The 27,384-nt window shown below is 47.9% G+C and overlaps 1 protein-coding gene across 14 annotated transcripts in view; it reads left to right on the top strand.

Moving 5' to 3' along the window:
• The window catches only part of KCNH1 (potassium voltage-gated channel subfamily H member 1), a 436,030-nt gene that overhangs the window by 330,351 nt on the left and 78,295 nt on the right, over positions 1-27,384 (top strand). For 13 of the 14 annotated variants that reach the window (XM_086343235.1, XM_086343234.1, XM_086343244.1 and 10 more), the window contains one exon: positions 2,272-2,468. The exons of the other annotated variant lie outside the window; for it this stretch is intronic. In XM_086343235.1, the coding sequence (XP_086199361.1) occupies positions 2,272-2,468 (197 nt within the window). The remainder of the gene's footprint in view (positions 1-2,271; positions 2,469-27,384) is intronic. 14 annotated transcript variants of the gene reach the window in all.

Below are 27,384 nucleotides of genomic sequence, written 5' to 3'. Positions count from 1 at the left end.
GTTTTCACCCTGGTTGCATTGTTTCCTTCCTTCCCAAACACCTCTCTCTGGCTCCCTGGAGATTCAGATTTGTGTTTATCTGTGCTGAAAATTTAAAGGCAAGAGAAACAATGTTTCAAGCTATTTGTTATATAACCAGAGGCTGTGCCAGGAATGAATTAAGCTCTGCATTAGACATATGTTAAAACCTCAATCTCTGGGAAAGGTTGGAAGAATATCCCTAGGCAAGAAGAGATTGATAGAAGTTTGAACCAGAATACCACTATGTGGGATGAGTACTCTGTTGACTTGTTAAATGGATACGGAAGCAACCTAGATGTCCATCAGCAGATGAATGGATAAGAAAGCTGTGGTACATATACACAATGGAGTATCACTCAGCCATTAAAAAGAATACATTTGAATCAGTTCTAATGAGGTGGATGAAACTGGAGCCTATTATACAGAGTGAAGTAAGCCAGAAAGAAAAACACCAATACAGTATCAGTTCAGTTCAGTTCAGTTCAGTCGCGTCTGACTCTTTGCGACCCCATGAATCACAGCACGCCAGGCCTCCCTGTCCATCACCAACTCCCAGAGTTCACTCAGACTCACGTCCATCAAGTCAGCGATGCCATCCAGCCATCTCATCCTCTGTCATCTTCTTCTCCTCTTGCCCCCAATCCCTCCCAGCATCAGAGTCTTTTCCAATGAGTCAACTCTTCGCATGAGGTGGCCAAAGTACTGGAGTTTCAGCTTCAAAATCATTCCCTCCAAAGAAATCCCAGGGCTGATCTCCTTCAGAATGGACTGGTTGGGTCTCCTTGCAGTCCAAGGGACTCTCAAGAGTCTTCTCCAACACCACAGTTCAAAAGCATCAATTCTTTGGTGCTCAGCCTTCTTCACAGTCCAACTCTCACATCCATACATGACCACTGGAAAAACCATAGCCTTGGCTAGATGGACCTTTGTTGGCAAAGTAATGTCTCTGCTTTTGAATATTCTATCTAGGTTGGTCATAACTTTCCTTCCAAGGAGTAAGCGTCTTTTAACTTCATGGCTGCAGTCACCATCTGCAGTAATTTTGGAGCCCCAAAAAATAAAGTCTGACACTGTTTCCAGTATACTAACGCATATATATGGAATTTTGAAAGATGGTAACGATAACCCTGTATGTGAGATAGCAAAAGAGACACAGATGTACAGAACAGTTTTTTGGACTCTGTGAGAGAGGGAGAGGGTGGGATGATTTGGGGGAATGTCATGGAAACATGTATAATATCATATAAGAAATGAATCGCCAGTCCAGGTTTGATACAGGATGCTTGGGGCTGGTGCACTGGGATGACCCGGAGGGATGATATGGGGAGGGAGGTGGGAGGGGGGTTCAGGATGGGGAACACGTGTACACCCGTGGCGGATTCATGTTGATGTGTGGTGGAACCAATACAATATTGTAAAGTAATTAGCCTCCAATTAAATAAATTTAAATTAAAAAAAAAAACAAAAAATTAAATATAGTCTTGTGGAATGCTAGGCATAAGAGGATCCTCAAGATGCCGCTTATATAGGGCCCATATTTTTATACCACCAGGAGGGCATCTGGCAAGGTGAGGGCCATGGAAGGAGGGATGGGGGAGAGAGAGAGAGTGAGGATGAGGCACCGCGCATATAAACCTCAGGGTGGTGGACAGAGTTTGGAGGAAGAGGAGCTTCACTCTTGCCTGATTTCGTCCACATAGGTCATGCTAATCAGGGGAGACACCTCCTGTTTTTCAGCTCCTGATGAAGAGTCCACACCCTCCGCCCTGCAGCCGAGGGTGTGCCTCTCAGTCACACTAATGTAGACCTACAGTTTACCTTCCCTCTCTTTTGCCAGCAGACATTGTGAGAACTCCTACTGTGTTGCCAGATACTGTGTTAGTGGAGGGATGGGACACAGGAGAGCTCACGCTGGGAGACAGACAAGTAACATCATTACAGATTATGGTCAGTGTTTTGGAAAACCAGGGTTGACAAAGAATAACATGCGGTTCCAGTTTCACGTAGGATGTTCGGGAGGTCACAAGTGATCCCGAAGTTATTGGTTGAACTTTGACATATATCCTATGGTATTTTTAGTTTTCTGAAGTTGCGTGTCATTAAGGTCCAAATTAAAACCAGTCTGGCCTTTTCTGAGCCCAAGCCTTAGAATGCCGAATGCACAGCAGTCCTGGGAGACGGTGGAAAGCTGGCGCCGACGGCCAGACTCCTCTGGCGGGCACTTTGCTCATCGCCGCCTTCTCTCCTCAGGGAAAGGAGACGTGTTTGGAGATGTGTTCTGGAAGGAAGCCACCCTTGCCCAGTCCTGTGCCAATGTGAGGGCCTTGACCTACTGTGACCTCCATGTGATCAAGCGGGACGCCCTGCAGAAAGTGCTGGAATTCTACACAGCCTTCTCCCACTCCTTCTCCCGGAACCTCATTCTCACCTACAACTTGAGGAAGCGGGTGAGTGTGCAGTTTCCGTCTCTTTTCTACCAAGAGCAGTCTCTGTGCTCTTAGGATAACCATGTGGGCTGAGGAAGTCCTTTCGCTGTTTATTTAAATGGAGTAGCTGACTCTCTAGAGGTTCTGCTTGTTGCTTGCTCTTTGGAGCTTTTGCTATAAAATGAGAGAGAAAAGGACGTTACTTGATTAAAAGATGGATTGATTTTGGTGCAGAAGGGTTTGCTTCTGAGTGTGTCTGTGGGCTTTTCCTCAGTAAAATCCTCACCTTCTAGCATTTTGAAAAGATGAGTTTTTAAAAAAAAATGAGGTTGTTAGTCAATAAAATGGTTGAGTGGGATCACTTAATTAATGTCAACTTAATTCTCCCTGCTGATTAGAGCACACTAAATGGTGTGAGGCTGTTAGCCAGCTGGTAATAATATTTTTTTTAAAAAAAAGATAGGAAAGTGAGTCAGTTGAGTCCAGAAAATAAGAGATGGGATTTGATTCTCTGGAGATTATTTTATATACAGATGTCAGTTTAACTGACTGAGAGATGATTTGTGGTTTTAAGAACCAGAAGATCTCTCATCTGAACTTGTTACTTTCACCCTCAAATCATCAGAATTGCTCCATCTGTCTCTGCAAGGATTAGACAATGTGTCTTGTACTTGGGTTTTTATGACCGATGTTCTTGCATTTCATTTATCTCCTTTGGTCAAGCAGGTAGCTCTCCACCTATAGACTTCATCCAGGAGGACTGTCTTAGGAATCTTTCTAGAAATGACCTCGTGATCTCCCCCCACCCCTCAAACTGCTCCTCTTCTCATGGTCCCTGTCTCTATTGTCTGTGTCGCCCTGGGGCTCCAGGTTGGAAAACGCTGCCATCGTCCTCGATGCTTCTTCCCTGCCTCCCATGCCTCCGTTTACTCATCACATCCCGTTGCTTCTACCTGTACCCTCAAACCTCAGTCCACACTGCTCTCCTCCCCAGGAATTTCCCTGAGCTCTTGGACCACAGCACCCCTGATACAGCATCTCCTCCATCCTGGACCAAGCAGTAACACACTCACGCCTTGTGCGTCTCCTCAATGCAGTGCTTCCTCCTTGGCCACTCATGTGACCATTGGGATGACGTCATTCCCCTCTGTAAAGACTTTCTGCCCCACTCTAACCACAGCATGATGTCCACTCACTCCCGCACGGTTTATGTGGCTTTCCACATCTGGCCCAAACCTAACCCCTAAGCCCCAACCCCAGTCATTCTTCCCGCACCCACCACTCTCACCAGAAAAATGACCCATATGGTTCTGTAAACACGCCGCACCCCTTCAGAGCACCATGTCTCTGCATGGGCTTCCTGGCCTGGAATTCTTTTCTCTCAAACCCTTCAGTTCAGTCATACAGTTGTGTCCAACTCTTTGCAACCCCATGGACTGCAGCACGCCAGGCTTCCCTCCATCACCAACTCCCAGAGCTTGCTCAAATTCATGTCCATTGAGTTGGTGATGCCATCCGACCATCTCATCCTCTGTCATCCCCTTCTCCTCCTGCCCTCAATCTTTCCCAGCATCAGAGTCTTTCTCAGCACCAGAGTCAGTTCTTCGCATCAGGTGGCCAAACTATTGGAGTTTCAGCTTCAGCATCAGTCCTTCCAATGAATATTCAGGATTGATTTCCTTTAGGATGGACTGGTTGCATCTCCTTGCAGTCCAAGGGACTCTCCAGAGTCTTCTCCAACACCACAGTTCAAAAGCATCAATTCTTTGGCACTCGGCTTTCTTTATAGTCCAACTCTCACATCCATACATGACCACAGAAAAAACCATAGCTATCACTAGATGGACCTTTGTCAGCAAAGTAATGTCTCTGCTTTTTAATGCTCATATCTTAAGGGTATGCTGAAATATTTATTTGTTCATAAATCCCATACATGGCAACTGAACTAGACTAGATGTATAAAACTGAATTAACACTCAGCTCCCTAGCTTCATGAAAAGAAAAGGAAAAAAAAAAAGTGAAGTCGTTCAGTCATACTTGACTCTCTGCGACCCCATGGACTGTAGCCTGCCAGCCTCCTCTGTCCATGGGATTTTCCAGGCGAGCACACTGGAGTAGGTTGCCATTAGCTTCAGGAACCTCAAGTCTAATGGAGAAGATGCACACAGGAGGGATAAATGCGATACATGATGCTAAGTACCCTGAATGTGATTTGTACAACGTGTTATGAGCTCATAAAGGAGGAAGGCAGCTAAAGGAGTCAGAGAGAAAGTATTGGGGGTGGGTGATGAGACCTGAGCTGAGTCTTAAAGGATCAGTTTGCTAAACAAAGGGAAGTTTGAGTCAAGGCACAAGAAAGGAAACAGCCTTTTGCCTTCCAGGTTTTTTGTACAAAGTTCCAAACACTTGTCACTGGGCTATCGCACCAATGTGCTTCCACTTGCTTTAGATTCCTTGCCTTGCATTGCCCTGTGAGTCTCTGCTCAGAGATCTGGGAGGGCAGGGGCTTGGTATCCCAGTGCCTAATCTAGAACGGGGAATTTAAAAAACATCTGGGGATGGCATGGAGAAAGAGATGGGAGCTCTGGGTCTCAGCATCTACATCATAAAATGTGAGGCTGTGGCCAAGATGATTGATGATTTTTATGGCCCTGTGATTGGAAAACTGGTCATTTAAATTCCAATGGGGAATGGGCAGTGGGGGAGAAATGTGCATTCACAGTTCCTCCTTGTTTATCTGCGAACATGGAATGCCTGCTGCTGATACTTTTAGCTAAGTGGATTCTCTTAAAGTCTGTTATTTGATTGATTCCTTCTTTTATGAAAGCAAGTTGATTATAATCAGCTTTCAGTGTTGCTGGTAATATAGGATGGAAAAAATGTACAGTTTGGGTTATTTGGAGGACTAATCATCTTGGCATAATTGTGGATCAAATAAATCTATCTTAGAAAAACAAGGACGGCAACCAAAACAACAGCATGTCAGTGGTCAGATTGTTTTTGTAAGTGCAGAATGATAGACAGCTCTGCAGAAGAGGAGGCTCAGGGGGCCATGTTTCTGAAAGGCTGTTTGGAGAAGAAGTTGGCATGGTCCGTATGGCCACGGGGCACAGAGGAAGAACCAAAGCTGTAGACAGTATGAGCGAGACCTCGGAGAAGATCAGAGCTGCTCAATGAAAGCAGTAGGTATCCGGTTTCTTGTCCTGAAGGTGTTTAGGCATCCTCTGGAGACCCCCTCAGAAACACTGTGGAAGAGACTTAGTCATCCGATGGAGAGTCAGATCAGTTGACCTTCAAATATCCTTCCAATCTCAAATGCCTATAAATCTGGTATGGATCTGAGAGAATTTTAGTGAGTTCTTTTCTATAAAGAGATAGCCATTCTTTTTCTTGGAAAAAAAAAAAAAAGAGGCTTGTCGTTTTGGTATATCCATTGTAGTCTCTCATTGTGTCCTTCTGAGAATTAATTCCTAGTTACATAGGGCATAGAAGATGAGAACATTACATGCATGAATCATTCTTGTAGCTATTTTTTTTCTGGCCAAGTGAAGTGTATGCTTGTGGCTGTTTCTGTCTTGGCAAAATCGAGTGTGTTATTCTGCAAAGATGCCTGAGAACACGGTGCCTTTGACATGGGTTTGGGGAGTTGTTTGGTCTTGTGGACGCCCTCCAGCGCACGGCAAGAACTCTATCCAGTCTCTCCTCCATTTCCCCACCACCCTCATTTCACAAATGTGACCTTGTACAGAAAGGTCACAGAGCTGGATGAGTAAGGGAAGAACCGGAGCCAGAAACGACTCACTGGCCAGGTCTCTCTCTGCCTCTCACAGCGTCATGGCTGACCCTGGCCTCTGTATCCCGAGCCTCACCCTCTCACCCCTGAGTCCATGTGTATGAGCACCCTCAGCCTTTGGCACTGCTCTTGGGATCCAACTCAGGAAGGGGTCATAGGCAGTGATGAGGGGGGCAGAACCTGAAGGCCGGTCCAGCGTTTTGTTGACCTTGGGTTTTCCTTGTCTGTGGGCTCTGAGCCCAGTGAGACCTCAGTCTGCTTCTTGCTGTGCCACTTTGTGCTTCTGAAAGCCCTAAATGCTGCCTTCCCCGTCTGTAAAATGGGGCTTATGGAAAGGTCTCCTTGTAGGATTATTGTGAGGATTAAGTAAGATAATACTGCAAAGCTCCCACACACAGAGTTTGGAACATAGTACATACTCAATTAAGTTGTGAGTTACTATTATTTGTTGTGTCCACTGGACACTCTTCTTTCTTGTTTTATGCTTCTACCTTTGCGTGTAGAGGGTACTCATTCTCCAGAACATCAGGGCACTCTCTCTGCAGCATGTTCTGTGGGGTGGATGTTACCCCCGGGATCTCTGCACCTCTTGCAGCCGAGGGGCCAGCTGCTCTGGCCTCCTTGTCCCTTTGCTTTGGTCACTGGTGGGTTCGGCCCTCACCCAGTCTTTTGGCCAGTTCCATTCATGGAGGGAAAGCTGAGGTTGTTCTGACCTGTTGAGTCAGTCACCAGGGCATCTGTGTCTTGTCAAGAGGAAAGCACAGCTTCCTCCTTTCTTCTGAGGGAGGTGGCATATTGTCATCCATGATAAAAAGGGGATAAAAGGTCCCCATCCCAGACCCTTGGCTTTCTAGGGTATCAGGCTCTCCGGACATTTTCCTACCGGCAGCTGGAGCTTTGCACACTATTAATAGTAACCTTGTTACCAACTCCAGTTAGTCACAGTGTCAGTATATGTTTTATGTCAGCTTATTAAATCTTCAGAACAGCCTTCATATCCCAGTACCAACACCACTTCTCAAGGGAATAGACTAGGGCCCCACGGAGAACAGAATCACGTTTCCAAGGTCACCTGGCTTGTAAGCGGCAGATTGCAAACTATGCACATGCCCTGCTCCCTGGTAAGCAGCTCACATCCTGTGGTGGGGCCCTGGTTACGTGTGGTGCTCAGCTTTTCCATGTGAGCATTCTCCTGCGGCCTCTGCTTTCTCTCAATCTGTTGACTTTTCAGAGGTGGCACACTTCAGTTCAGTCACTCAGTTGTGTCCGACTCTTTGTGACCCCATGAATTGCAGCACACCAGGCCTCCCTGTCCATCACCAACTCCCGGAGTTCACTCATACTCACGTCCATCGAGTCAGTGATGCCATCCAGCCATCTCATCCTCTGTCGTCCCCTTCTCCTCCTGCCCCCAAACCCTCCCAACATCAGAGTCTTTTCCAATGAGTCAACTCTTCACATGAGGTGGCCAAAGTACTGGAGTCTCAGCTTTAGCATCATTCCTTCCAAAGAAATCCCAGGGCTGATCTCCTTCAGAATGGACTGGTTGGATCTCCTTGCAGTCCAAGGGACTCTCAAGAGTCTTCTCCAACACCACAGTTCAAAAGCATCAATTCTTTGGCGCTCAGCCTTCTTCACAGTCCAACTCTCACACCCATACATGACCACAGGAAAAACCATAGCCTTGACTAGATGGACCTTTGTTGGCAAAGTAAAGTCTCTGCTTTTTAATATGCTATCTAGGTTGGTCATAACTTTCCTTCAGAGGTGGCACAGTTTGTCTCCGCTGCTGCTAAGTGGCTTCAGTCGTGTCCGACTCTGTGTGACCCCATAGACGGCAGCCCACCAGGTTCCCCCATCCCTGGGATTCTCCAGGCAAGAACACTGGAGTGGGTTGCCATTTCCTTCTCCAATGCATGAAAGGGAAAAGTGAAAGGGAAGTCGCTCAGGCGTGTCCGACTCTTCGCGACCCCATGGTCTGCAGCCTACCAGGCTCCTCCATCCACGGGATTTTCCAAGCAAGAGTACTGGAGTGGGGTGCCATTGCCTTCTCCCAGTTTGTCTCTGAAACACCTCTCATGGCCTTTGTTGTTCTCTAGCACACTCCAAAAATTGTACAGTAAATCACAGTCATATCTCAGGTTGTGAAACTTGAGAAGGTTTCCCCCCAAAGTGACAACCACGCCGTTGCTGGGTGTGCCAGGGAGGCATGGACCAGCAGGTCAGCCTGGCCAGTGTTAGTAACTAAGAAGAGTTAAGGACCTGGGTTTGAACCCTGGTGTGACTCCTGACTAGCTGTGTGCCCTTGTGCAAGTTACTAAAATAGCCTAAGCCTCAGTTTTCTCATCTGTAAAAAGGGTCTAATAGAATTCCCTCCTAACTAGGTTTAATGGGAAGATCACATACATTAAAACAAAACACACACAGTTGACACCTGTAGGAACTACTCACTATAACCTTCTCTTCCCCACCACCCATTCTCTCCCTCCACCTTCAGTCTGAGAAGTTCTGCAGAGCAAAGGAGAGAAGTTCTGGGTTCACCCTTTGCCCCACTCTTTATAACCAGACCCCTTCTTGAGTCAATGTTTCACCTGGGCTCTACTCTCCTTGTGACCGGAGGGGAGCTCTCACCTCCCAGGAGCTAGGAGATCGGTCCTCCTGCTCATTGTTGGACAGTAGTAGAAATGGACCACAAGTAACTGACATATGCAGACAAGCAGTTGGGTAATTAACAGCTGTCAGCGCATGGGATAATTGGCATGTAGGTTATTAGTAGGGTGGTGCTCATTTTCTGTGTGGGAGGCTTTATTTTTAAAGCCAAGATTGTTGTGCTTTTGAGTATGTTTTGCATCATGTTTGCATATAGTAATTTGTTCCAGGATAGATTTTTTTTTTCCCTTGGCTTGATAAGGTCTCAACCTAGTGAGTTTGGGAGGGACCTAGGACAATAGTTACTGGTGGTTTCAAAGCAGGAGCCTCCTAACGCCTGTTTTCTAAAACGGAGGTTGCCATAGTGAATTGTGATGAATACTATAAGTACATTTCTAGCCCACTTTAACCAAAGGGCATTTTATTAATATTCTGGAGAAGAGGAGATCAAAGCTTGGAGGCTTGAAGAGAGCTTTGGCTGTAGCTGGCATTGGAAAGCCTTGCAGTTTCCTCCCCAAACAATTTCTCATGGAAGGTTGGTAAGAGGCGAAGACAGACTGCAGAGCCAGGTGCTTGGAAATACATCCCCTTCCTCACTGCATCACTAAGTTTTTAAAATGATCTCTACACAGCCCATATTTTCCTTGTCATTCTTCCACAGTGAGGGCTTCTGTGGAATGAAAATCATCTATTAAACTGTCAAGCTATAAAGATCATTTTAAAATCGGGGTGTTGAAATTAAGGGTGGGGAAGGAAAGAGATGGGTGTGAGTGATAAGACCATAATTCTTTCAGGACAACAAAATATAAATCAAAATCAAGTCCCTTTTCTCTTCAAGAGGATCAGGAGTGATGTTTAGGGACCTGTGAGGCCTTCTGTGGATTTTCAGGGATCCTCCCTAGTGCCCCACCCCCAAGCATATGATCACAAAGGTGAGAGATAATGACAGGACCCCATGCTTCATTATGTATAAATCTGCAGCCATTTCCAAGGACGCAATAAAGTTCTGGAAGAAGTATGAGGTTTAAAGCTAGAGCCTCATACCTGGACTCAGCCACTTGTTAGCTGGGAAGGCGGGAGCAGTGAGGGAGGAATTTGAGTAAGTACAGCTATTCTTCTTCTGTGGGTTCATCCTGTCTGCCCCACAGGGTGGCTGTGGCAGGATGGTCAGGTGGAAGGCACAGGCCCTTACAGGTGGTAGGTACACAGTCAGGTGAATTCCCTCCCATTATCTGTAGGCATGGGGGCTGCAGAGCAAAGGAGAGCAGTGGCTGTAATAGTTTCGCTCATTTGAAAAGACCCTGATGCTGGGAAAGATTGAGGGCAGGAGGAGAAGGGGACGACAGAGGATGAGATGGTTGGATGGCATCACCAACTCAGTGGACATGGATTTGGGTGAACTCCAGGAGTTGGTGATGGACAGGGAGGCCTGGCATGCTGTGGTTCATGGGGTCGCAAAGAGTTGGACACGACTGAGCGACTGAACAACTGAACTGAACACTCATATGGGGGCAGTAAGTAGTGGTGGCTACATATAGACTCTAGAGTAAAAAGTTCTTTTCAAATCCTGACTCTCCTTTGTGACCCTGGGCCCGTTACCTAACTTCTCTGGATCCCAGTTCATTCACTGTTAACATAGAAGCAGTGATCATACCTTAGCAGGGTGCTTTGACCTGTTCTCAATGTTATGTGTTGCTATCATCATTGTTATTGGTGAGCTTAGCTTTTCTGGAAATGCAGGGATCCTATCAGGTGCTGAAAGTTTTAAAAGGGGAATAGGGGCTAAATTTGAACAGGTAGAAATCTCCCAGACAGATGATTCCAAGGTCTGTCCCTGGGCCCCTCAAGTTGTACCAGAGGACCAGGTGATTCGTCAGGGAGGTTTGGGAAAGAATGGCGCTGCTGGGCTCATCACAGATCCGATGTCCTCCCAGGACAGAATGGAGGGAGGAACTGGAAGAGCTCGGTGTGGGGGAGGTGGGGCTGGAGGGGCGTTGTAATTCATCTTAACCCTTATCAACATCATGTCAGTGACACAGCGTGTTTACTAGGAGTTAGAAAGGATCTGGCTACTGCAGAGGACTGACATGCCAATACAATCCTTTGGAGATTAATGTACCTTCCTAATATTTTCTTAGAAGTATGTGGTAATTAATGATAATAACTAGGGTGGTGCTAAAGAGTCCCAGACTAGGGGCTCATCCCCAGGTGAGCAGGTTGGCATCGTGAAGCCTCAGATGTGTAGCCCAATATTTCTCGCATTCATTTGGCCCCTGAACACTTTCTGAATTGTACCAATTAGTATCTGTTATCTATTTTAATACACCTACTAACATCTGCCAGAGTGAGCGTTTTGCAGAGCATCTTTGGGAAACAGGAACTAGACAATCTTTAATCTCTCTTGTGGCTCCAGTGGTCAGTGACCTGCAGAGTAGATGAGTCTTGTCTGTGAAACATCAAGAAGCCAAAGACACTCAGCGGTGTTGGGGGGGTGGGGGGCTGCTTGCTGGGTCCTCAGTGAATCCTGAGCAGAGATTGCTGGCAGTCTCCCTGCTTTCTGAACATCCTCCTAAACTCAGCTTTCCCTCACTCCCTACAAGTGCCCTGTAGTCCATTTGATTTCTAAAGGGCAGCCAGCCTTACATTGTCAAAGAGCATTTGACAGCACATTCTTGCTGGTATAATCCCATGGACAAAGGAGCCTGGCAGGCTGTATTCGGTGGAGTCACAAAGAGTAGACCCTACTGAGCACACACACGTGCTATTAGGAGGCTGCTGAGACATATTGTCTCCTTGACTTCCGATGCCTTCCTTGCAAGTGACTTTCTGGTTATTTTATTGGCTCGGTCAAGTTTCATGTTCCTACCTCATCTGTCACATGTCTGTGCTTCCTAGTTCCCATTTAAATGCTCCTCCTACTCTTTAAAATTGTCTCTTTGGCTATGAGCTCATCCTTATAAAATCTGCCAGTGAGTCATGGAGGTCTTTATTCTAGCCCCTGTTCCCCTATAACTGGAGAGTCAGGATTTCAAACTAGGCTGCCTGTCAGAATGCTAACTACCTTCTAAGATGTTAGATTATGGAAACAAATGTTAGTTCAACCCCTTGGGACGCCTGCATCAGGAGCTCACACACAAGTCTACCCCAGCCCAGATGTCCATGCAGATGGTTGTTACTGTGATGTGTGGCATGGAGCAATCCAGTTTTGATGCTTCTCACAGCAAACTTTGTTGGTTGTAATTTACTTGCTACCAGGGTCACTTAATGGTCTGTCCTGCCCTTACTTAACTTAAACTTCTCAGGTGAATCCACCAGTGGGCTTGGACTCCATATGTCTTCTCTTCAGTCTCTCTCGTATTGGTGAGGCCCCCTGTCCTTTTGATCCAATAAGCACTGGTCACCTCACTGATATCTCTCATTATACTTCCAAGTAACTCTAAGCTGTGGGCCTTTCTAGAAGCTCCTTAAGGGCTGGGCCTTGTCTGACTAACTCACCTCTGTCCTGATCAATTCTCTTAGAGCTTGGTACAAGTGAAGAAGTGAAGTCACTCAGTTGTGTCCAACTCTTTGCGACCCCATGGACTGTAGCCTACCAGGCTCCTCCATCCATGGGATTTTCCAGGCAAGAATACTGGAGTGGGTTGCCATTTCCTTCTCCAGAGGATCTTCCTGACCCAGGGATTGAACCCGGGACTTCCCACATTGTAGACAGATGCTTTACCATCTGAGCCACCAGGAAAAAATGGTAAACATTTAAAACTAAGTGAATGAGTGAGTGAATGAACAGATTAGCTGACCAACCAGACAACCAACAAATTAACCTACAAATCCATCAACTTATTGGGCACATGCCTTTCTCTTGTTATTGTTTAGATTTTTGAAACCTTGACTGTAAGATGGCATCCATAGAGACACCTCCCTTTCTTTCTACCTCAGAAGCTCTGCCCATAAATCCCACACCATAGCCTAAGGGATAGTCATCTGACTCTCTCTTTTCCCTATGCCTGATGCCAAAATCTTGACCTCTGTGCACCAATGCTGAATCAAATCTCAGTTCAGTTCAGTCACTCTGTCATGTCCATCTCTTTGTGACCCCATGGACTGCAGCATGCCAGGCTTCCCCGTCCATCACCAACTCCTGGAGCTTGCTCAAACTCATGTCCATCGAGTTGGTGATCCATCCAACCATCTCATCCTCTGTCCTCCCCTTCTCCTCCAGCCTTCAATCTTTCCCAGCATCAGGAGCTTTTCCAAAGAGTCAGTTCTTTGTTCTTTGCATCAGGTGGCCAAAGTATTGGAGCTTCAGCTTCAGCATCAGTGCTCCCAGTGAATATTCAGCACTGATTTCCTTTAGGATGGACTGGTTGGATCTCCTTGCAGTCCAAGGGACTCTCAAGAATCTTCTCCAACACCGCAGTTCAAAAGCATCTATTCTTCAGTGCTCAGCTTTCTTTATGGTCTAACTCTCACATCCATACGTGACTACTGGAAAAACCATAGCTGTGAGTAAACAGACCCCTGTCGCAAAGTAATGTCTCTGCTTTTTAATATGCTGTCTATATTTGTCATAGCTTTTCTTCCAAGGAGCAAGTGACTTTTAATTTCATGGCTACAGTCACTGTCCGCAGTGATTTTGGAGCCCAGAAAAATAAAGTCTGTCTCTGTTTCCACTATTTTCCCATTTGTCATGAAGTGATGGGACCAGATGCCATGATCTTAGTTTTCTGAATGTTGAGTTTTAAGCTAGCTTTTTCAGTCTCCTCTTTCACTTTCATCAAGAGGCTCTTTAGTTCCTCTTCACTTTCTGCCATAAGGGTGGTGTCATCTGCATATCTGAGGTTATTGATATTTCTCCTGGCAACCTTGATTGCAGCTTGTGCTTCATCCAGTCCAGCATTTCTCATGATGTGCTGTGCATCTGCATATAAGTTAAATAAGTGGGGTGACAATATACAGCCTTGATGTACTCCTTTCCTGATTTGGAACCAGTCTGTTGTTCCACGTCCAGTTCTAACTTTTGCTCCTTGACCTGCATACAGATTTCTCAGGAGGCAGGTAAGGTGGTCCGGTATTCCCATCTCTTAAAGAATTTTCCACGGTTTGTTGAGTCAAATCTCAGGGACAAAATTTTGGGTGAAATAGGAAAGAACACTTTTATTGCTGTGCCAGGCAAAGTGGGACACAGTGGGCTTGTGCCCCAAAAACTATGTGTTGCAACCAAGAGGATTTGGTGAGGACTTAGATAGCAAGGGTTCAAGGGTGGGGTTGCTGATAAGATCACGGTGTGTGTAGGGTCTTCATGCCTTTAATCTGGCCTCAGGTGATCTCTTAATGAGCTTCTCTATTTTCCTTTTAATCTGGTGTTGATTGGCTTTCTCTGGAATGAAGAATGCTACATCTTCCGTTTGGGGTCTTCTGTAAAGCGGTCAAAGATACTGTTCTGCGTATCCTTGAGGAGGAGTCAGATTGCCGCCGCAAGGCTGCACTATTGTTTCTTTTTTTTTTAATTTAAATTTATTTATTTTAATTGGAGGTTAATTACTTTACAATATTGTATTGGTTTTGCCATACATCAACATGAATCCGCCACAGGTGTACACGTGTTCCCCATCCCGAAACCCCCTCCATCCTCCCTCCCCGTACCAAAATTGTTTCTTGACTCTTCCTCCCTTGTCTCTGTGTCCTTCTCGTCCCTGATTAGCAACTGTTTGAATCTGCCCTTTGGGACTCAGGGAAGGTCATGGAGGTAGGAGTCTATTCCCTACAAATAAGAACTGGGGGACACAGGAAGGCTTCCACACTCAGGAGCCCCACAGGGTCCTGCTCGGTTTCACACCTCACGGACAGGGCTCAGAGATGACTGGTTCAGTGGCTGATACGTAATCAGGAAGGTGTTCTTGCACCGATAGCAGGTAAACGGTGAATCGAATCAGGAAGACTCGAGAGCAGAGGGTCTACTGAGGGAGGCACTAGCCAGTCTCCTAACTCCACAAGTTTTTTTTTTCCTTGCCCTTTCCCCACCTGGTTTTACCTATGAGGAGGCTTCTTGAAGACGTCAAAAGGGAGTTTGTCCCAGACTTACAGTCTACTCCACCTTTTTGGAGGTATCTAGAGACCCCATAAAGAATTGGATTGACATGGACTAGGACAGGCTTCCTTGGTGGCTCAGACAGTAAAGAATCTGCCTGCAGTGCAGAAGACCAAGGTTTGATTCCTGGGTCAGGAAGAGCCCCAGAGAAGGAAATGGTTACCTATTCCAGTATTCTTGCCTGGAGAATTCCATGGACAGAGGAGCCTGGAGGGCTACACACCCCATGGGGTCAGGTCGCAAAGAGTTGGACTCAACTGAGCAACTAACACTCACTTTCACTCACTTCATGGACTAGGAAATGATGCTCTCTTTGGGGAGCGTGAGCTTGCTATCTCTTCTGTACCCAGCAGTGTTGCAGGGACCCAGAAATTCCTCAAACCTTTTACTTTCCAGGCTTTTACATCCACCTGACTGTCCCTGAGCTGCCTATAGTAGCAAGAGCCTGCATATTTTCTGTGGTAGATTTTATTTTTAAAAACTCCCTTGCTACCAGCAGCAAGGATGCCAAGGATGGTGCCTTTTTCCTTGGAGATCTATTTGCAGACAGCTCCTGCATTTTGCTGCATTTCCCAGCACGCTCCTTACAAATACTTAAGCCAGACATGAAAATAGCTTCTGGTTCACAGGGTATGAATTTTTAAAAGAGGACACTTGGTTGTATTGTCTCTGGGAAAAGCCTGCACTCCTTCCGCTGGAGCACATTATATATTTGGCGCCTCCTGTTGGTGAGGTGTAATAGTGCATCTAACCTTGCACTCTAACCAACTGGATGCTCAGAGAAATGAAGCAGGTCCCAGAGACGCAAACAGGGAGAGGGCCCAAGTCAAATTCTACAGTAGATGATGGAGGGTGGGAAAAGGACATGGAAAAAGAAGAAAAGGCATGCAAAGTTAGGAAATGGCATAAAATAACTAAAATCCTTGGTGACTGATGTTAATTGGACTTACGGTGGTGACCGTTTTGCAGTGATCCAAATACTGGATCATCATACTGCACACCTGAAGCTAATAGAATGGCGTGTGTCAATTATATCTCAATTAAAACAATATCGAGACTCCCGACAAAGTACACCACTCAGAGCTCTAGCTAGCAGCAGGCCATGCAGTACATCGCCAACCTTTCCTTCCCTAAAGTCCCGTTCTCAAGCACTTGGAGGAATTTAGCCACAGGAATTTGATTTATCTTGATTTCATAAGCGAGATGATGAAATGATTATATAAGGCTCGGGGTGGGGGTGGGGTCTGAGGCGTGCCGCTTTCTCTGACATCCTCTGTTTGATTTTTCACTTGACTTGGGAAGACTCCAGAAAATTTGCTCCGAGTGGAAGCTGCTTTCTTCTGCCCTAGGACAGCGAGGGTGTGGAGCAAGGATTGAACTGAGGGGAAAAGAATGGGGAGTGAGAAATAAAGGTGAAGCATACCCATGACTGGGGAGTTTCAGGAGCAGATAAGTATGATTTATTGAAGAGAGGAACCTGGTCCTCGCCCTGCTGAACTCTTGCACAGGGAGGCAGATGCCTCTGCGAACCCCAAACTGTGAGCTGGGCTGGAAGGAAAAACCCAGGGCAGAGCGGGCATGCCAAATTCAATTTTCCTGTCCTTCCGCCTCAAGGCCAGATGAATCCAGCAGCAGAGTGGCTTTGTTTCACTGTTGTGTCTCACTGTGTGTCGGGGCAGCTGGAAAGTCGCCAGGGTTTTCATCCTGGGCTTTCTGTTTGATCACCTCCTAATTCCACCCTGACGTTCCTCTCAGGTTAGAACCTGAACTGGGGTACGTTCGGCTCAAGGCTTGTTGACTGGTGTTGGCGGCAGCTCCTCATTATGTGGTCACAGAGACAAAATGCCTCGGAATCTGTGATCAGTCCCTTCAGTCACTCCACGTCCCCCAGCCCCAACTCACCTGCCGTTGCAGCGGCCTCCCCTGCAGGGGCGACACCCCCTGTGCTCCATGCTCCCTCCTCCCCTCTCTGCCACCGCTCGAGTGTGCAGGGCCCACGGAGGGGCTGGAGCACAAGCCGCTGCCCCTTTGTCACTGCATGGGCCTGGACTACCGTGTCCTGCGGAGCCAGGCTCTTTCTGCCCATGGGCATGCACACCCTTCTCACAGCCTCAGCTGGAAGTCTGCAGGCTTCCCCGTGGGCCGGGCTGCCTGCCAGCAGTGTTGCTGTTGTGGGGCATGTGTGTGTGTGTATACTCTCATGCACACATGCATCCTATTGATGACTAGTCTTAAAGGAGACAGACAGGGAGAAGAGAGCTGGGTAATCCAGCACCCATTTCCGGCATCGGATCACCCCAAGCAGCTCGGTTTCTTCACTAGCTGGGTCTGCTTTGCTTGGCTAGGGAAGTTTTTGTTTGTTTTTTCTTCCTTTGCATTAAAGTCTAACCTGTCATCTGCAAGCTCAGAAACCCTGTCACACGCCATGTGGTGGTCAGCTGTTGTTCATCTACGTGTGTACTTTATGGAGGGTAAATGTCCTCATTTAGGGCCATTTGCTTGAGCCCCGGATCCCTCGTAGGCTATGAATAGGTGAGGCAAAGAGCCCGGGGAGGATAGGAACCACTGTGCATGTCATGCACTCTGAGTGCAGGGCCTTCTAGGCAGGGGCCTTTCATGACAGTTACAAATAATTCATGCCTACAAACCTCCCCCCACTGGGTTTCTATGGGTTATTTATGATCCTGAGGCTTCAGGAGACAAAAGACCCTTCTCCATTGAGACAGAGGGAAGCGTGTGTCCAGGGCACATACTGGACTGCGAGGCCAAGGCCTGCCCTGTAGAAAAGCCTGGCCTCCACTCCCTTAGGCTGTCAGAGGCATTTGGACACCAAGTTCCACTTGTTTACTCGATTCCACTTTGAGTGTCTTCTTGGTTATTCACACACATCCTGCATGGCCTGGCAGACTCAGATTTCCCTTGTTGGCTGGACTTTCCTGGGGTAAAGCATGCCATCAGACCAGAAGCATCTTGAGGGTGGTACACTGTGGCTCCCCCCATCTCCCCACGCACACCCACATGGGGGATCCCCAAGTGTGTTAGTTTCCTGCTGCGGCTCTGATACAGATGACCACACACTGGGTGACTTAAAATAAGAGGAATTTATTCTCTCACAACTTCTAGAGACCCAAGGCCTGAAAGGATGTCAGCAGGGCCCTGTCCCCTCTGATGGCTCTGGGGGACAATCCTTCCTTCCAGCTTCGGATGGCTCCTGGCCTTCCTGGCTGGTGGAGGCCTGACGTCCATCTCTGCCTCTGTGTGGCCTTTGCCTTCTGCCTCTGCATCTCTAACCTCCCTCTTGTCTCACTTGTAAAAACACCAGTCATTGAATGTGAGGCCTTAAATCCTGGATGGTCACACCTCGAGGTCCTTAAGTTAATTACATACACCAAGACCCTATTTCCAAATAAGGTCACGTTCACAAGTATTAGGATTTAGCACTTGGATATATTGACAGGAGGGTGGATGCAGCTTCACTCGCACGCCTCCCTTTCCTCTTCCTCATCTGCCTTCTCTTCTTCCTCTTTCTGCTCTTCGTCCTTCTTCATCTTCCTCTCCGCTCCCCTTTCCTCCTCTCCCTTCTTCTCTCTCTCGAGTACCTTTCCAGCACAAGATTGTTTTTTTCCCATAAGTAATAGTCTCGTGTGAGTTATGTTTCTTCTCCTGGATGGTTCTTGGGATAAAGTCCAAGTTATTTGGTTAATCCTTTGAGTCTCCGGGTAGAATATCATTTTCCTTTGCTTTCTCTTGAGTGATGTCTCCTTTGAATCCTGTGAAATTCTCTGACATAGAGATTCACAAGGCACAGGAAGCATCGAGATCACAGGGATGAGCTTTGTGTCAGACATTAGAGAGAGCTTCCTGCTGGGAGAGGTGAGGAGAGGCGATAAGTAAAAGACCTAAGTGGGTGATGGACTCCCCTTTCCTGCAGATGGTTAAGAACAACACTTTGTTGGTTATCTAGCTCTGATCTCTGTCGCTTTCTTGTTCTAAACCTTTGATGGGTCCTTGCAGCCTCAGAATAAAGTCCAGACCCAGGGGTCTCCTCTAAGCCCATATTCCAGCTGCAGTACAAACTGTATCTCCTTGCTGTTGTCCTCCGCAGCTCCCCCAGTCACACATCCTGCTGTGCGTTTACTTTGTCTGTGTCCTCTCTCTCTGGATGTCCCTCCCCTACCTCGCCACCTCCCTTCAAACCCAAGCCAGCCTCAAGTCCAGCTTGGACTCTCTTTCCCACTTCTCAGTCTACTTCCAGCTAGAATCCCTCTCTCCTCTCATTTGTCTTTCTCTGCTGTTCTGTTTGTCCTTTAAAGAAGCTGTCACTCATAGTTTCGTGTAGAATAATGAAAATATATATAATTTTTCCTCTGAATGTGGAGGAATGTATTTTCATTCCTTGCGTTTCTTCACCTAGTGCCTGGCACTCAATGTCTGCTAATCTTCGAACCCCTGTCTCCCGCATTAGCAGGCAAGTTCTTTACCAGCTGAGCCATAGTGGTTCCCTCTTTGTCATATAGCCACTAAAACTGCTTTCCTCACATGCAGGAGGGTATCTTTCTGCACAGCCTTCCCAAGGCTTCCCCCAAATGCAGTCTCCTAAATGTGACTGTGGACTTTCCAACAGCTCAGCAACCTCCTCATGGGCCTGCTGTCTCTTCTGCTCCACCGTAGCCCAAATCCTAACCTAATCCAAGTAGCTGTCCCTCCCAGACAACCCGTCCTTTCTCCCAGCTCCCCATTTCCTGCCTTTATCACATCAAAGAGGGCCTGGGAGGGTTGGATCCCACACGGAACCCTCCCCTCTCTGGAGCCACAATTCAGAGATGCTTCCTCCATAAAGCTCTCCTCAGGAAACTCCTCCCTGCCAGCTTATCGCCACCACCCCCATCATCGCTCTGGGGGCCCCTGGGTGACTCAGTGGAGCAGGGCATCTTGAGGAAAGTATCTTGTGCCCTGGACTATTGTTGGGACCTGGGTTCTACCCCATGTATTTCCACTAGGGCAAGTTGTTAACCTTGATGTTGTTCATTGTAAACTGAGAACGTTAGGTGAATGCTAATACTTTAATCAGCCTTATCGAATTTGGGTTCTAAGGGTATCTGCCTACCCTCTCTGCTCTGGAGAGCATGGATACAATGTCCTGAGCCTACAGAACTGGCAGGAGGCCTCTACCATCTTGGCACATCCGCCTCACCTGTCCCTGCTTGACTTGTAATTCTCATCTGTATCCTTTGATTCCCCATAATCCCATCCTGGCCTGGCTGTGAATGGGACAAAAAGGCCACTCCCTACAGCTTAAGAGATTTTAAAGTCCAATTAGAAGACCACAATTCTTTTCCCATGACTTGGCTTACAAAACTGGAGATTGAGGAGGAGACGTTCAAACCCTTGAGCCTTGTCCCTGGCTCGGTTTCTACCAGGCCCAAAGCTGTGTCTGGTTTTCCCCCTCTGTGCCCCAGATGAGTTTGCCAGGACCTGCTTGTTGCTGCCCTGGGATGCAGTCGAGTCTACTGAAGCAACAGACAGGGTTACCTTCTGCTTCAAGCTCGATCACGTGTGCACATCTCTGTGTGGGAGTACACACCCCTTTGGATGTCTACGCCCACTTCACTTTCATATATTTTTTCTCATCTGATCCTTGCAATAACTTTGTGAGTTTGATGCTGTTATTTCTCCTATTTTTCCATATGCAGAACCTGAGGCTCAGAGGAGTGAAAGGTGGGTTCAGTTCAGTCACTAGGTCATGTCTGACTCTTTGCGACCCCATCCGCTGCAGCACGCCAGGCTTCCTGTCCATCACCAACTCCCAGAGCTTGCTCAAACTCATGTCCATCAAGTCGGTGATGCCTATGTGGCAAAACTAGAACTGGAACTCAGATCTTCCAACTCCAAGTCCCATGTCCTTTCCACTAGCCCACCCAACCATGTGGGTCTGCAGAGGCGGCTGAGCAGCCTTGCTTCTCCCTCGTACAAGGGCCCTTGAGAACGTTGCGCTGACAGGCGGCCGAGGAGAGCTGTGTCTTCCCCAGCCTAGGTTTGTAAACTAGAGTCTCTTGGTCTTCAGGGTGCACACAAGTCAGCTCTGATCTTGTTAAGATGCAGATTCTGATTCAGCAGGTCAGATTCAGGGAGGGGTCAGAATTGCATCCCTAACAAGTGCCCGGGTGGTGATGCCTGTGTAGCCAGCTGTCGACACTTTGAGGATCACGCTGGCATGGCAGGACTGTAGGCAGCCCTGGCTGACACATGCAGAGGTGGAAGGATGGGAAATCTGTGTCTTCCCAGGCCTATACCTGGGAGTCCACTGTTCTTCCCCAAGTGGCCGAGGCTGTTGAGAGGCTGAAGGGCGCTGATCCCTGGGCTGAAGAGGGCGAGCTCCTGTGTAGAAACACACTCATGGTTGTCACCCAGGGCTCAGATGGTGAAGACAGGTGGTCCCGCAGGGGCCAGAGTCAGATAGGTGTTAACAGACGTGGGTTCAGTCCCTGGGTGGGAAAGACCATCTGAAACAAGGCACAGCCACCCACTCCAATATTCTTGCCTGGAGAATCCCATGGACAGAGGAGCCCAGCAGGCTATGGTCCATGGGATTGCAAAGAGTCAGACCTGACTGAGTGGCTTAGCACTCGTAGAATGGGCCAGGACGGTCTCCAGTACAAGGGCGTGAATCTCCACTGGAAGGCCCTGTGCTTGCTGATCTTGGCCCGGGGAGCTCCCCTCCCAGGGGAGCAATGTGTTTTGGCACAGTGACGATTATGCTTATGTAATTGATATAACACCATAACATGTTGTTATTGTTGGTCCTTCTTATTACCGTTTCCCAGTACCGAGCTTCTTCCTAGTATGCAGCCCTGTGCTAGGCAGTGTTTTTAAAACAAGTCTAAGGATTCAAGGGTGAGGATTATGTTTTGAGGATTATATGTATCTGTATGTAACAGTCACTCAACTCCTCCGTTAACCGAGGATTTCTTTCTCCTGATCTTTTAAAAGAGGCTGTCGGTGAGGCACATTGAGTGTGGTGCTTTTGTTTTGCTTTTGGGGAATGAAGTAGTGGAGGTCATGGAATAAAAAAACCCAAATACCCACCCTCCCACTCCATCCCTGGAGTCCAGCTGGACTCAGGAACCTGGCGTGGTGGGTCCTGCTGGCCTCCTGTGCCTTATATACAGTACATCACCCCAGGGCCTGGACTCCTTGCAGCTGTGGCCCCTTGGCAGAGTGAAATCAACTCTGCCCTGGAGCAGAGCCAAGGCATGCTCTGGCATGAATTCTGCTTTGCATCTCATTATTCTGGGTAGATGCCTTTTAAGTCTGGTGACCACAGTTTCTCAACCAGCCTACATAGCAAAGGTCTTTTCAGCTACTTTCGGGAACAAATGGACATCTGAAAATAGAGCTTGAATATGCCAAATACAGAATTTCCATATTTTTTTTTAAATGGGGAATATTTATAACTTGGCTGCCCCAGGAAATTGAGGGGATACAATGCACCCACTGGGCTTTGCCCCTACGCCTCAGTGGTAAAGAATCTGCCTGCCGTGCAGGAGACGTAAGAGACCGGGGTTCGATCCCTGGGTCAGGAAGGTTCCTTGGAGAAGGGAATGGCAACCCACTCTGGTATTCTTGCCTGGAAAATCCCATGGACAGAGGAACCTGGCAGGCTACAGTCCATGGGGCCGCAAGGAGTCAGACACAGCCCACGCACATACAACACACGCCTGAAGCACTTCTTCCAGGAGACGCTCCGTGACCCTCGTGCTCCCCATCCAAGTTAGTTTTCCCATCAACTTTTACTCAGCGCACTCTCTTTTCCCTTCATAGCCTTAAGCAGTGTATAATTTTAAATGTACAATCTTTGTTTGAGACTTGCTTCTGAGAGATGTTTTCTCCCCTGCTGTATCCCCAGTAATTAATGGTACCTGTGTGTTGCAGGCTGGGCCCCTCAGGCCCTAGGCAGGGGTTCCCAAGGTATGGTCCCTGGCTGCAAAGGCAAGTTCTTGGCCCCACGCTCGATCTATTGACATAGAATCTCCAGAACTGGACCCAGAAACCCATATATTGTTAACTCCTGTAGCTATCCTAATGCCCCTAAATCTGAAGAACCATTGCCTTGGGGTCTGGGACCAGTTCTTCAGTGTCACACAGCATGGGTTAAGGAACAGCCTTACATAGGCTGAAGGTCAGTGAGAGAAGTGAGACATCTCAGAGAGAGGTGAGGGGACATTCTGGGTGCTCATTCCAGTGGAGGGACCCCATTCCCTTGAGCATCTTCCCTCTTATACAGCAAGGGAGAGAGCAAGCTGGTAATGAAGGGCCATAGAAGGGCCTTGGCACAGACAGGCCAGGGAGCTAATGGATTACAGGAGTGGGCTGGGAAAGCTTCCCTGGTGGCTCAGATGGTAAAGCATCCACCTGCAATGCAGGAAACCTGGGTTCGATCCCTGGGTCAGGAAGATCCCTTGGAGAAGGGAATGGTAACCCACTCCAGTATTCTTGCCTGGAAAAGCCTTATGAACAGAAAAGCCTGGTGGGCTACAGTCCATGGAGTCACAAAGAGTTGGACATGACTGAACAACCAACATAACACATAAAAGGGAAAGCTAGCTGCCATGCACCTGGAGAGCCCTAGGGCCCAGGAGAAGCTGTAGACCCTGCTACTTCAACAGAGCAGAAGCCCCAGCCCCTGGGAAGCTGAGCTTAGGTGCAGCCCTGCCCACAGGGAGAGGGGGAAGCTCCCAGTCCCAGCTGGCTCACTGCCCAGGCTGCCCAGAGTGAGATCCCTGGGGCAGCTCTGCTCACAGCTCTGGCACATAGCAGGCACTCAAGCTCTTCAGGGTGAGGAAGTAGGGTTTCTTCCAACTCTGAGGCTGATCCTGCTTTTCTGAGGTTTGGGCTGCTCAGCAGCAGACTCCTGGCTACTCAATGACCTAAGTATAACGATCTCTCCTGATGGGCGGGCCAGAGGCTGCATCAGCCCAGCCTCGCACCTGAAAGCAGGCGCTTGTGTTGGACTCCGACTCCTCACTCCCGCGCTGTCAGCCTGGCTTCCTGGGAGGCTTTGAGGGTTCTCAGTCCCACCGCCCTGGTTGTAACCGGCACCCCCAGGCTGCCCGGCCTACTCAGGCCAGTGGGCAGCTCCAGTCCCTCTGCCCCGGGACTGCCCAGGTAGGCACAGTGACTGGGAGTGTTTCTTTGTACCCCAGTGGAAGGGCTGTCTAAAGACCTGAGCCTCGAAGGCTTTCCACGAGGCAGGCTGACCCTCCAGGGAGGGCTGCTGCTGCCTGGATCCCGCTGTCTCTCCCAAGAGCCTCTTCTAGGGCACTTCCTGGGGCACTCTGGTTGACTTTTATTGCTTAATTAGAAGTCTCTGAACAACTGGAGGGAAACTGATTACACTGTGCCTTCCCTGCCACCTAGAGGAAACAGCAGGGGCTGTCTCAAGCCCCCAACCCCAGGCTCTCATCTCGTTATTCCCCACGCCCCTTGCTTTGGCCAGAAGTCCACATTTCTCCTTCATCTTTTGTAAAGTCATCTCTTTATCACATGAAACATATACCAATGGCTCCCTTCCTTGACCCTTAATTTCTTCTCAGTGCTTTTAAATCTCTGTCTTCTTTATTTCCTTCCTGCTGCAGTACATTTTGGGGACCCACAAATAAGTGCCATCAACAAAGCTTTTGAAATATTTCTGTATATCCTCCACCCCTAAAGACACAGACAATCATACACACAGACACACACACCCACACACCGTGAACTGAGCCTCATTGATCTGTTTCCATAACCTGAATCCCTCGGGCTCATCCTTCTTCCTCCCACTCTGTATCAGGCTCTCACAGGTCATTAAATCTGCTCCGGGAGTGATCAGCCTCCAGACAGTGTCTCATGACCGTGTCCATAGGTGAGAGTTGGGAGGATGGGGCACGAGGGGCCTGGTGAGGATCTGTATTTACTGTCCTTTACCGGGAAAGTGCCTGAGGCAGCAGAAACCAACTAAGACCTGAAACACAATGCCCTCCCTCAAATTCAGCCCCATCCCACAGGCATCACTGCGTGCTAGGAAAGGAAAAATGCGAGTGATATGGGAGTCTGGGTGTTGCCTCCTCAAGCCCTTAGGAAGTGGAGGGTTTGGGACTCTCAGATCAGAAATCCCACTTCACATCTGCTGGAATACAACTCATTCGCCTGGGAATTTAGAGATAAAACCATGGGGACTAGAGCGTTAGGACTTCTGGCAGAATGAAGGGCATCCTTTTGTGACAACGCCCTTCGACCAAAGGTCACCTTGAATCAGTGGTCCCCTTTTGCTAAGATTTACTCCAGATGAATTCTCAGAAATAAAATAATATTTGTTCCAGCTAAATTCCCAGAAGTAGATTAATTCCTTCAGAATTCATGGTGACCTAGGTCAGCTCCATTGTCTTTTTCTCCATTGTTTTGTTCTCTCGGTCTTCCTGCACCCTAACTTGGTGCTTCTGAGGAGGCCTATGTCCATGCATCGCGATTCCTTCTTGCTCTGGTCTCTGGCAGGTGACTTCCTGACTCAGCCTCTGGCAGCTCACCGAGTTGTCTTCCTTCCAGGAGTTATGGGAGTACCATCAGTAATCAATTTGCTTCAGGCAAATTAAATAAAATCTTGCCTGCCAGGAATCCTTTTAATCCTAGCTGTGCTTTTTTGCCCACCCCCAACAATTTTTTTGGCTCAGACGGTAAAGAATTTGCCTGCAATGCGGGAGACCCGGGTTTGATCCCTGGGTCAGGAAGATCCCCTGGAGAAGGGAATGGCAACCCACTCCAGTACTCTTGCCTGGAAAATTCCATGGACAGAGGAGCCTGGTAGGCTATAGTCCATGGGGTCGCAAAGAGTTGGACACGACCAAGCAACTTCACTTTAGAACGCTTCTGCATTGATTTCCAGTTACTTAATGCAGACCTTCACTACAGAGGTCCCCAAGTGCTTGGGCTGTCCTTTTAGGTCAGTGGGATATTGACTCTTGCCACTTGGTACCTAAGGCCAGTATCTGGCACACAGAATTTTGGCTGTACACTCAGTTTGTTGCCTGAAAATTGGATTAGAAACCACACACCTCAGATTGGGACTTAAAACCGTGGGCTGGGACTTGAACCCCACCGAAACCCAGACTTGGACTTGAACTGATGGTCTTATAATTAGAATCATTCACCCAGTGTCAAGGCTTAGTGAGGCTCAGGTTCTTTATATCTCAGCTCAGAAGGCATTCAAGGCGAGGCAAAGTGTTAGGCAAGAAGTGGATTTATTTAGAGAGAGACACATTCCATAGAAAGAATGCAGTCTGTCTCAAAAGGCAAGAGCAGTCCCAGGCTATGGGGCCATCTTGGAAAGTGAGACCAGACTAGAAAAATAGTTACTTTTTATGGGCTCAGTAATTCCGTGGGCTAATGAGTGAGAGGATTAGTCCAACTATTTTGAATAGGGGGCAGGGGTTTTCAGGAACTGGGCCACCACGACATTTTGGCTTTTTATAGTTGGCCTTGAAGCTATCATGGTGCCAGTGAGTGTGCCGCTTAGTAGGCTCAAGTGTTACAATGAGCATATAATGAGGCTCATGGTCTACTAGAAGTCAAATCTTAGACCTAGTTTGTTCTGACCAGTTTATGTTATGCTATCGCCAACGGCTGTCATTCTTTTAAAGGTTGCGGCCTGCCCCCTTCCCTCCTGTTTCATGTTTGTCTCTTCATGGGTGTCAAGCCAAAAGGCACAACCAAGCCAAAGATTGGGAGAAGGGTTTATTACTTACAGAAAGTAACAAAAACACCAAGGATTGTTCCCAAAACAGTGTCTCCCCAGACAGCAAAACTGGGGAAGTTTTAAGCTATGGTATGTGATGCGAAGAATTGACTCATTGGAAAAGACCCTGATGCTGGGAAAGATTGAAGGCGGGAGGAGAAGGGGGTGACAGAGGATGAGATGGTTGGATTGCATCACTGAAGCGATGGACATGAGTTTGAGTAGGCTCCGGGAGTTGGTGATGGACAGGGAAGCCTGATGTGCTGCAGTCCCTGGGGTCACAAAGAGTCAGACACGACTGAGCAACTGAAGTGAACATGCATAATCATGAAGGGGCTTGAGCAGAGGAGAACTCAGCATAGGATTGGTGCAAAGGTCCACAGAATCCAAGTCTTAGTTGATTGAAGTCAGTTGGGTCAGCAGCATCATTCCACCCTTGACTTGGGTGGGGGCCTTAGTTCCTGCAGAACTTAAAGGTATATTACTATGTATAGCCCTTGAGGAGGGACTAGGGCCCTGCTTTATCTGCCCTGTAGTTTGACTGCTCATCCTCTGTTCCTGCATTCCTTTGTTAAGATCAAACAGGTTGAGACCTGTTTCTCTAGGGCGTGGTTCTAGGACCACCCCTAGAAAAGTCTGG

The sequence above is a fragment of the Bos grunniens genome, chromosome 16, assembly GCF_055505025.1.
Source record: "Bos grunniens cultivar Pamir isolate PY7600 chromosome 16, Bosgru_T2T1.0, whole genome shotgun sequence".
Lineage (NCBI taxonomy): Eukaryota > Metazoa > Chordata > Mammalia > Artiodactyla > Bovidae > Bos > Bos grunniens.
Note: the sequence above shows the minus strand (reverse complement) of the source record. Positions and strands in the feature narration are given on the sequence as shown.